The 12,052-nt window shown below is 39.8% G+C and overlaps 1 protein-coding gene across 7 annotated transcripts in view; it reads left to right on the forward strand.

Moving 5' to 3' along the window:
- OPHN1 (oligophrenin 1) overlaps positions 1 to 12,052 on the forward strand; it is a 587,085-nt gene that overhangs the window by 397,530 nt on the left and 177,503 nt on the right. For all 7 annotated transcript variants that reach the window (XM_077888989.1, XM_077888994.1, XM_077888992.1 and 4 more), the window contains 2 exons: positions 2,842 to 2,900; positions 4,052 to 4,157. In XM_077888989.1, coding sequence (XP_077745115.1) covers positions 2,842 to 2,900; positions 4,052 to 4,157 — 165 coding nt within the window. The remainder of the gene's footprint in view (positions 1 to 2,841; positions 2,901 to 4,051; positions 4,158 to 12,052) is intronic.

Raw genomic sequence — 12,052 nt, forward strand, 5'->3', positions numbered from 1 at the left:
GAATATGCAAAGGCCTTGAAGCACAAGAGAGAATGACACCATCAAGAAACCACATCTACCAGTATAGACAGAGTATTGACAGAGCGAGGGAGAGATATTAAGAGCCAGATCATGCAAGATCATATGGGTCATTGTAAGAATTGGAGTCGGATTTATTTTAAAAGGAATGAGAATGAATTGAGAGATTCTAAGCAGATTACATGATGAGATTTTCATTAAAAAATAGAGATTGCTCGGGATCGAATCCCACATCGGGCTCCCGGTGCATGGAGCCTGCTTCTCCCTCTGCTTGTGTCTCTGCCTCTCTCTCTCTCTCTCTCTCTCTCTCTCTCTGACTATCATAAATAAGTAAATAAATAAATTTTAAAAAAATTAAAAAAAAATAGAGATCTATTAGAGGGAATCAAAATAGGTAGAGGTAGAAACCAATTAGTAGGCTATTGCTGTGGTCCATGAAAGAAATGATGCTTCTGCTTGAGCTAGGGAGTAGCAGTATAGATTGTGGAAGTAAGCATATTCAAGAAATTTAATGAATAAATTTATATCTGAGAATGGGAGATGGAGATCAAGGAGTTACTTCCATGTTTCTGGCCCATACATCCAAATGGTGGCCATACATTTACAGATTTGAAAAACAGAAGAAAAAGACTAGATGTAAGTGAGATGACAAGTTGGGCTTTAGATATGTCAAATTTGGGTTCCCTGAAGAAATTGGGGCAAGATATTAAGTCAGCAACTACCTATATGAGAATGAATTCAGAGAAGAATTTTGAGCTTGAGCTAAAGATTTGTGAATCATTGATAATATAGATGATAATTGGAAGGCAGGAGCTTGATGAGATTGCCTAATAGGCAGATACTTCATGCCTTCTTCTCCAAGCTTCAGTATATGAAGTAATATACACTCAGGGTCTCTACTTCTTAACTTCCCAGTTTGCTCCCATTTCAATCTCCCTCCCAACTCTGCTCTACTGCCACTGCTCTTGCCAAGATCACTAGTTATTCCCTCAATTATAAACACAATGGACAATTATCAGTCTTTAACTTACTTGAAGTTTTTTTTTTTTTTTTGTAGCATTTGAAGCTGTTAACAAGTCCTCCTTGAAACTTTCTCCTCTTTTGGATTCTACTTTATCACTTGCTTTTGGCTTTCCTCATACCTTTTTGGCCATTTTTAGCAGTCTTCTTTGTGAACTTTCTACCTGATATTTCCCAGGATTCTCTTCTCTTTTTACTATAACAGAGGGATGTAAAATTCAAATATCCACAGGGACCAGGACATGAAAAATGAATGAAGTGGAGTACTTTCATATTAAAACATTGCTTATTGAACCTGTATTTGCATGATGGTCCCTTTGTTTATATATAATCAGCAATATTATTTACTTCCACAAATAACCATATAGGCCCAATATAGCCAGATCTTTCAATTTTTTCAAGAGAGGGAGAAAATACAGATTTTTATGTGAAATACCTCAATTTCTTATAGTCTGATAATGATACAATTCCATTTCTTTTTTATATACTATTCTGGACAAATAATACATGGAGAGCCTCATGTAGCTGTTGACTATGAGTTGGCCATCTCTCCTTGAGCAGTGGTATCTGTTCTGTGGTTTTAACCATTCACCTAGGTTTGTGATTTTCTTATTTACTTCTCAGATCTGGAAGGGCATTCTATCCATCTACCTAATAGACCTCTCCCTTTGGTTACCCCAAAAGTCCCTCTGGCTTAGCATCTCCACTTCCTTCTGAATCCATTTCTGTTCCATCCAGTATCCCAAATCAGATGACTTCTCCCTCACCAGTATACCCAATCATTTAAAGAAGTTCTGTCTTTAATGTCTTTTAAATAATTTACTTCATCATTTCTTTCTATCTCCGATGCCACTATTTTTGTTTAGGCCTTTATTATCTCTTAACTGCTACAATAATAGCAGTGGGAAACAGTAAGTATAACAGTGATTAAGAGCATAGACTCAGGACAGACTGCCTAGTTCTGTCACTTACTGGCTGTATGAGGCCTTGGATGAATTATTTAACTTTTCTGAACTTCAGTTTCCCCATTTATAAAATGGAGATAATAGCAATATGTTACATGGTTGTCATGAGGATTAAAATAGTAAATAAATATATGCAAATCACTTAGAACAGTGAAGCATTTACTATTATTATAAGGGGATTATTTTTTTTTCCGAGCCACCACCACCTAACTTTATTTTATCATCACATTCATCCTTTTACATTGCAAATTTTGTATATGGCATGCTTCTCAACTAGACTGTTAGCTCCTTGAAGGTTTGGGGTCTATCTTACTCATCTCTGGATCCCAAATATCTGGCACAATCTCAAGTAATGTAGGTGCTCAGCCAATATTTTTTTTTTACTAAATAAAGAAATCTTTTGGGCCTCAATTTTCTCCTCTTATATTAAACTGGGATTTGGATAACTGCTCCATCTCACAGTTTGAAAACTAAGGAACTATCAAACTGTGAGGACTTTATAGCAGCATTCAGAGTGGGTCCACTATGGAATTTTTCAGGACTGGTTTGTGACTCCTTTCACTTTTGGGAATTAATTACAGACCTTGCCAGACCAATTGGCCTATACTTTTGCAGGTATTTTATTGAATTACTAGTAACTAACTAGTAACTAACATTCCTCTGACAAAGTTTCAGGTAACTAACATCCCTCTGACAAAGTTTCAGGTGAAGAGAGAAATGCATGTAGTCACACTAAGCAATAGGGATCAGAAACTTAAGCCTTGCTGCCCGCGGAACTGAAAATACAATGCCTGGTTATTTCCTCCCCAAAGGAACTTACAGTCTTCATTAATTTCAGGAATCTTTCTGAACCTGTCATGACCTATAGACTTCACAAAGATCTGGTCTCTGCTGCCAGTAAGTATTTATGTTACTAGTTAATTGTGTTGTCTTCACTTCTTAATGATGTTCACGGCAATGAACCTAGAAAATTTCTTGAGAGAAAGTGAGGGGGAAAAAACAAACCTATCCATAGATTTCATCCACTTCCAAGTGAGAGTATTCTTGCTTGCTGTCTAGCTAAAGTGTTTCACTATTTTCCATAAATCAATGTAGGTTGAGTAAATTGGAGAAAACTGGCTAACATGAGGGATGTGACAGATGAGAAGGCTTTATCAACTGTGCCTCTTTCATCAGAACAAGAAGAGCATTGGCTCACATAACTAGGGAACAGCAAAATGGTTCCATTATAGTTGCTGTTTTAGCTTTTTTCATAACTTTTCCTTTTCAAATGCTTTCCATTTGTGCTGTGAATGAATTATTACTCCTAATCTATTAGTGCTAGAATCATATTTTCTAGATGATAAAACTGAAGGTGAAGGTGGAGCATTCCACAAGGAATAAGGCATATAGAATCAACCCAAAACTTGGCAGCTGAAGAAGTATTAAAAGTTTTGGCTAAAGCCACTGTATGAGTATCCCTCCCTATCTCTACATGGCCCTTCTACTACTCTGTGCTGTCTGTGGTGTGCAGGAAAAGATTCAGAGGACTTGACCTCATAATGAATTGTTGTTGAGGAATGGGACCTTTGATCCTTACTCTGAGCTGTCTCAGTGATTTTTACATAAACCTAGAGGTAGCAGTATATGTCCCAGCACCACAAAAAGATGGATGGGCAAGAGTTTCCAATGGAAGTTTACATGTGGAACTTTAGAACATCCTGATGTACCTAGAACTATGACTTCCTCAGAAATGGTCTTATGTTCTTGTCTTTCTGATCTCTCTTCTTTTTGTTTTTCATTTTTTCTAGGCCTATTTCTTTGTTTTTATCCCTCTTTTTGCATTTTGGTCTCTTTGTCTTTCTCTCTCTCCATCTCAGTGTCTTTTTTTCTTGGTCTCTCATTGCCATTGTTTCTCTGTACCTGTTTATCTCTGTTTCATTTCATCTCTCTGTGTTTCTGATTGTGTGTGTGTGTGTGTGTGTGTGTGTATGTTTGTGTGTATATATGAAAGTTTGATTGATCCAGTTGCCCAAAAGGCAAAACTATCTCTCTCTGTTCTCTCTCAGAGTCTGACAACCTGGATTACCGCCTGGGAGCCATTCACTCCCTGGTATATAAGCTACCTGAAAAGAACCGAGAGATGCTGGAACTTCTTATAAGACATTTGGTCAAGTAAGTAGCTTCTGGGTTTTCAGGAAGAGTTTCTATTAGAGGACTGGCCGACAGGGTAGAACTGCAGAGAAAGTGTCTGTCAGATCATTAAATCCCAGCTACCAGCTGTTTTATTCTTGACGAGCTGAATGCTCTATAAAGAAGGTGATTTTGCCTTGATCCTTATATATGTCCTCCCAGAGTCATTATGCATGAGTTAAAGGGTAATATTAGGTAAAGTGGGCAGAACGCACAGTTTGCAGTCAGATAAACTTGGTTTTAAATTCCAGGTATACCATTTATTTAGCTGCATAATCTTAGATAAACCTCTCTTAGCCTCTCTCTGTTCAGTCATCCGTAAAATGAAAATAGTATTGCAGGATTGTTTTATGGATGTGAATTAACACAGATAAAGTGCATAGCACATAGGAGATTCTCAAGAAATGGGACTTATTATTAAGATGGTGGTCAACTGTTTGCTTGGGTATGGCAGGGAGAAAAGACAGTATTAGAGAGAGTAGGCCTAGTGATGAACTGGTGAGTTTAAGTGGTGTGGGTGGTTCTTTTTGGACAGAGGATTCAAATTTGTAGATAAAGATGAATTAACTTAACTTATAAAAGGCCAGCAACTGGCTCTTATGAAGCAGTATGGTGTAGCAGAAAGCACTCTGACTATGGATTAGCAAATCTGGGTTCTGGTGTCAGTTCTGCTACTAGGTTTCTTGACGATCATGGGAAGGTCACTCTCAAGGCATCTCCTGGTATATATTAAAAAGTACAAAATGAGACAACAAGCTTAGAAAAATTGCAATGAATTTTACATGTGTCTATTTTTCAAAATAAAGCCATCATCATGCAAAAATGCAGTAATCAAACGTTTTGGAGAATATCTCAAATACCTAAACTTGGAGCCCTTAGTGAAAGTGAGACTCCAGGCTAAATGGTCCTCCTGGCCTCCCCCTGTGATAAATTTTACATCTCTGGATCTCAGGTTTTGCTGTGACATAATGAGACATCACAAATATTCAATGCAGCTCTCACATTCTATGTTTTTTTTAATGCTTCTATAACAAACGAGCATAAAAGACACAATGTAGATAAATAGGCAGAGTTAAGAAGAGGATGCCTTTTATATTTATTGTCAGTATTTGTAATTTGGGCTAATAAAGATCATTAAGAGGCAATTTCTTCCCAAAATTTGTGATATTCTCAGTGAAAGTACAAAAATCAGCACATAATCATTTTTATATTAATTTGAAGTTGCCCTAGGGAAAGAGAAATTGGGTTTGAGTTCCACATTATCACTGATTCTTTTTCTTTTTAATTTTTTAAAATAGAGTTCAATTTGCCAACATATAGCATAACACACAGTGCTCATCCTGCCAAGTGCCCCCCTCAGTGCCCATCACCCAGTCACCCCAACCACCCGCCCACCTCCCCTACCACTACCCCTTGTCCATTTCCTAGAAGTAGGTGTCTCTCATATTTTGTCACCCTCACTGATATTTTCACTCATTTTTTTCTGCTTTCCCTTTATTCCCTTTCACTAAATGTTATATTCCCCAAATGAATGAGATCATATAATGTTTGTACTTTTCCAATTGATTTATCTCACTCAGCATAATACCCTCCAGTTCCATCCACGTCGAAGCAAATGGTGGGTATTTGTCATTTCTAAAGGCTGAGTAATATTCCATTCTATACATGGACCACATCTTCTTTATCCATTCATCTTTCGATGGATACCGAGGCTCCTTCCACAGTTTGGATATTGCGGACATTGCTGCTATAAACATTGGGATGCAGGTGTCTCGGCGTTTCACTGCATATGTATCTTTGGGGTAAATCCCCAGCAGTGCAATTGCTGGGTCGTAGGGCAGATCTATTTTTAACTCTTTGAGGAACCTCCATACAGTTTTCCAGAGTGGCTGTACCAGTTCACATTCCCACCAACAGGACAAGAGGGTTCACCTTTCTCCACTTCCTCTCCAACATTTGTTGTTTCCTGTCTTTTTAATTTTCACCATTCTCACTGGTATGAAGTGGTATCTCATTGTGGTTTTGATTGGTATTTCCCTGATGGCCAGTCATGCGGAGCATTTTCTCATGTGCTTGTTGGCCATGCTCTAAATCTTCCTCTGTGAGATTTCTGTTCATGTCTTTTGCCCATTTCATGATTGGATTGTTTGTTTCTTTGCTGTTGAGTTTAATAAGTTCCTTATAGATCTTGGATACTAGCCCCTTATCTGCTACGTCATTTGCAAATATCTTCTCCCATTCGGTAGGTTGTCTTTGAGTTTTGTTGACTGTTTCTTTGCTGTGCAGAAGCTTCTAATCTTGATGAAATACCAATAATTCTTTCTTGCTTTTGTTTCTCTTGCCTTCATGGATGTAGCTTGCAAGAAGTTGCTGCGGACAAGTTCAAAAAGAGTGTTGCTTGTATTCTCCTCTAGGATATTGATGGAATCTTGTCTCACATTTAGATCTTTCATCCATTTTGAGTTTATCTTTGTGTATGGTGAAAGAGAGTGGTCTCGTTTCATTCTTCTGCATGTGGATGTCCAATTTTTGCAGGACCATTTATTATAGAGACTGTCTTTTTTCCAGTGGATAGTCTTTCCTGCTTTGTCGAATATTAGTTGACCATAAAGGTGAGGGTCCACTTCTGAATTTTCTGTTCTGTTCCATTGATCTATGTGTCTGTTTTTGTGCCAGTACCACACTGTCTTGATGACCACAGCTTTGTAGTACAACCTGAAATCTGGCATTGTGATGCCCCCAGCTATGGTTTTCTTTTTTAATATTCCCCTGGCTATTCGGGGTCTTTTCTGATTCCACACAAATCTTAAGATGATTTGTTCCAACTCTCTGAAGAAAGTCCATGGTATTTTGATAGGGATTGCATTAATCGTGTAAATTGCCCTGGGTAGCATTGACATTTTCACAATATTAATTCCTCCAATCCATGAGCATGGAATATTTTTCCATCTCTTTGTGTCTTCCTCAATGTCTTACAGAAGTTTTCTGTAGTTTTTAGGGTATAGATCCTTTACCTCTTCAGTTAGGTGTATTCCTAGGTATCTTCTGCTTTTGGTGCAATTTTCAATGGGATTGACTCCTTCATTTCTCTTTCTTCAGTCTCATTGTTAGTGTATAGAAATGCCACTGAATTCTGGGCATTGATTGTGTATCCTGACACACTGCCAAATTGCTGTCAGTTCTAGCAATCTTAGGGAGGAGTCTTTTGGGTTTTCTCTGTACACTATCCTGTCATCTGCGAAAAGGGAGAGTTTGACTTCTTCTTTGCCAATTTGAATGCCTTTTATTTCTTTTTGTTGCCTGATTGCTGAGGCTAGGACTTCTAGTACTCTGTTGAATAGCAGTGGTGAGAGTGGACATCCCTGTTATGTTCCTGATCTTAGGGGAAAGGCTCTCAATGCTTCCCCATTGAGAATGATATTTTTTGTGGGCCTTTCGTAGGTGGACTTTAAGATGCTAAGGAATGTTCCCTCTATCCCTACACTCTGAAGAGTTTTGATCAGGAATGGATACTGTATTTTGTCAAATGCTTTCTCTGCATCTATTGAGAGGATCATATGGTTCTTGTGTTTTCTCTTGCTCATATGATCTATCACAGTGATTGTTTTACGAGTGTTGAACCACCCTTGCATCCTGGGGATAAATCCCGCTTGGTCATGGTGAATAATCTTCTTAATGTATTGTTGGATCCTATTGGCTAGTACCTTGTTGAGAATTTTTGCATATGTGTACCTCAGGGATATTGATCTATAATTCTCCTTTTTGGTGGGGTCTTTGGTTTTGGAATTAAGGTGATGCTGGCCTCATAAATTGAGTTTGGAAGTATTCTATCTCTTTCTGTCTTTCCAAACAGCTTTAGTAGAATAGGTATGGTTTCTTATTTAAACGTTTGATAGGATTCCCCAGGGAAGCCATCTTCCCCTGGACTTTTGTGTCTTGGGAGGTTTTGGATGACTGCTTCAATTTCCTCCCTGGTTATCAGCCTGTTCAGCCTGTTCAGGTTTTCTATTTCTTCCTGTTCCAGTTTTGGTCGTTTGTGGTTTTCCAGAAATGTGTTCATTTCTTCTAGATTGCCTAATTTATTGGCGTATTGCTGCTCATAATAAGTTTTTAAAATCGTTTTTATTCCCTTGGTGTTGGTGGTGATCTCTCCCTTCTCATTCATGATTTTATTAATTTGAGCCTTTTCTCTCTTCTTTTTAATAAGGCTGGCTAATTTTTTCTCTATCTTACTAATCCTTTCAAAGAATAATAAAAAAAAAAAAAACAAAGAACCAACTCCTGGTTTTGTTAATCTGTTCCACACTTCTTCTGGTCTCTATTTCATTGAGTTCTGCTCCAGCATTTATTAACTCTCTTCTTTGCTGGGTGAACGTTTTATTTGCTGTAATTTCTCCAGCTCCTTTAGGTGCAAGGTTAGCTTTTGCATTTGAGTTATTTCCAGTTTTTGAATGGATGCTTGTATTGTGATATATTACCCCCTCAGGACTGCTTTTGCTGTATCCCAAAGATTTGAACGGTTGTATCTTCATTCTCATTATTTTCCATGAATCTTTTTAATTCTTCTCTGATTTTCAGGCTGACCCATTCATCTTTTAGCAGTATGGTCTTTAAACTCCACGAATTTGAAATCCTTCCAAACTTCTTCTTGTGGTTTTGTTCTAGTTTCAAAGCATTATGGTCAGAAAACATGCAGGGGACGATCCCAATCTTTTGGTATTGGTTAAGACCTGATTTGTGACCCAGTATGTCATTTATTCTGGAGAAAGTTCCATGTGCCCGTGAGAAGAATGTGTATTCAGTTGGGTTTGGATGTAAAGTTCTGTAAATATCTGTGAAATCCTTCTGGTCCAGTGTATCATTTAAAGCTCTTGTGTCTTTGGAGATATTGTGCTTAAAAGATCTTTGGATTACAGAAAGCGCTGTGTTCAAGTCACCAAGTATAAGTGTATTATTATCTATGTCTTAACTTTGGTTTTTAATTGATTGCTACACCTGGCAGCTCCCACATTCGGGACACAAATAGTCATGATTGTTAGGTCCTCTTGTTGGATAGATCCTTTAAGTATTATATACTGTTCCTCTTTATCTCTTATTACCGTCTTTGGGATAAACTTTAATTCATCTGATATGAGGATGGCTACCCCTGCTTTCTTTTGAGGACCGTTTGAATGGTAAATAGTTCTCCAACCTTTCATTTTCAGGCTGTAGGTGTCCTTAGGTCTAAAATGAGTCTCCTATAGACAGCAAATCTTTTGGGTTTTCTACGTAAAGTATCATGTCATCAGCGAAGAGGGAGGGATTGACTTCTTATTTTCCAATTTGAATGCCTTTTATTTCTTTTTGTTGTCTGATTGCTGAGGCTAGGACTTCTAGTACTCTGTTGAATAGCAGTGGTGAGAGTGGACATCCCTGTCTTGTTCCTGATCTTAAGGGAAAGGCTCCCAGTGCTTCCCCATTGAGAATGATATTTGCTGTGGGCCTTTCGTAGATGGCTTTTAAGATGCTGAGGGGGAGAGAGGGAGGGGCAAGGTGGCGGTAGAGTAGGGTCCCCAAGTCACCTGTCCCCACCAAATTACCTAGATAACCTTCAAATCATCCTGAAAATCTATGAATTTGGCCTGAGATTTAAAGAGAGAACAGCTGGAATGCTAGTGTGAAGAGTTGATGCTTCCATCAAGGTAGGAAGACGGGGAAAAAAGAAATAAAGAAACAAAAGGCATCCAAGGGGGAGGGGCCCCAAGAGGAGCCGGGCTAAGGCCGGGGCGAGTGCCCCCCAAGACAGGGAAGCACCAACCCAGAGAAGCAGGAGCTTCACCAATCTTCCCGGGCAAGAGGCACTCCCAGGGAGTTAGAGAAAGACCCCAGGAGTGCGGGGATGCCCTCAGGCTGCCTGGGACACTAACAGACACCTGCGCTCCGGGGAGAGTGTGGGAACTCCCTAAAGGGCTGCAGCACGCACACGGCTGGACCCCGTAGCAGCTTGGAGGGGCTTGGGCGGCGGCTCCGCGGAGGGGGCTGCTCGGTGGCAGGGAGCACGAATCTCAACAGAGCAGGCCCGGGAGCACAGGGCGCTGGGGACCGAGCCCAGGATCCGACCTCCCCCCTGGAACAGGCAGAGGCCAGGAGGGACCAGGACAGCAAGGACGCTCCTGCCCCAAGCTGAGCAGATCAGCCGCCCCACCCCAGAGCATCCAGGCCCCTGCAGGCGGAGAGCTCTGTAGTTACTGCAGGAGCTGAATCCAGGGCTCCAGAGCTGGCCGCCGCCACTGTGGTTGTTCCTCCTGGGGCCTCATGGGGTAAACAACCCCCACTGAGCCCTGCACCAGGCAGGGGGCAGAGCAGCTCCCCCAAGTGCTAACACCTGAAAATCACCACAACAGGCCCCTCTCCCAGAAGACTAGCTAGACTGACAAGTTCCAGGGGAATTCGAGGGACTTAAGCATACAGAATCAGAAGATACTCCCCATGGTTTTATTTTTTTTTTCTGTTTCTTTATTTTTATTTATTTATTTATTTATTTTTTGCTTTTTGATTACTGTTTGCTTCCCCCGCCCTTTTTTTTCTCTTTTTCTTCTCTTTTTTTCTTTTTTTCTTCCTTTTTTCTTTTTTCTTTCTCTCTTTTCTTTCCTTCTTTCTCTCCTCTCTTTTTCTCCTTTTCCAACACTTGTTTTTGGCCACTCTGCACTGAGCAAAATGACTAGAAGGAAAACCTCACCTCAAAAGAAAGAATCAGAAGCAGTTCTCTCTCCCACAGAGTTACAAAATCTGTATTACGAATCAATGTCAGAAAGCCAATTCCGAAGCACTATTATACAGCTACTGGTGGCTCTAGAATAAAGCATAAAGGACTCAAGAGACTTCATGACTACAGAATTTAGAGCTAATCAGGCAGAAATTAAAAATCAATGGAATGAGATGCAATCCAAACTAGAAGTCCTAATGACAAGGTTTAACGAGGTAGAAGAAGGAGTGAGTGATATAGAAGACAAGTTGATGGCAAAGAGGGAAACTGAGGAAAAAAGAGACAAACAATTAAAAGACCATGAGGATAGATTAAGGGAAATAAGTGACAGCCTGAGGAAGAAAAACCTACATTTAATTGGGGTTCCCGAGGGTGCCAAAAGGGGCAGAGGTCCAGAATATGTATTTGAACAAATCATAGATGAAAACTTTCCTAATACGGGAGGGAAACGGGCATTCAGATCCAGGAAATAGAGAGATCCCCCCCTAAAATCAATAAAAACTGTTCAACACCTCGACATTTAATATTGAAGCTTGCAAATTCCAAAGATAAAGAGAAGGTCCTTAAAGCAGACAAGACATCCCTGACTTTTATGGGGAGGAGTATTAGGGTAACAGCAGACCTCTCCACAGAGACCTGGCAGGCCAGGAAGGGCTGGCAGGATATATTCAGGGTCCTAAATGAGACAAACATGCAACCAAGAATACTTTATCAAGCAAGGCTCTCATTCAGAATGGAAGGAGAGATAAAGAGCTTCCAAGACAGGCAGGAAGTGAAAGAATATGTGACCTCCAAACCAGATCTGCAAGAAATTTTAAGGGGAACTCTTAAAATTCCCCTTTAAGAAGAAGTCCAATGGAACAATCCACAAAAACAAGGACTGAATAGATATCATGATGACACTAAACTCATATATTTCAATAGTAACTCTGAACGTGAACGGGCTTAATGACCCCATCAAAAGGCGCAGGGTGTCAGACTGGATAAAAAAGCAGGACCCATCTATTTGCTGTCTACAAGAGACTCATTTTAGACAGAAGGACACCTACAGCCTGAAAATGAAAGGTTGGAGAACCATTTACCATTCAAATGGTCCTCAAAAAAAGCACAGGTAGGCATCCTTATATCAGAT

This window comes from Canis aureus, chromosome X, assembly GCF_053574225.1.
Source record: "Canis aureus isolate CA01 chromosome X, VMU_Caureus_v.1.0, whole genome shotgun sequence".
In the NCBI taxonomy this organism is placed as follows: Eukaryota; Metazoa; Chordata; class Mammalia; order Carnivora; family Canidae; genus Canis; species Canis aureus.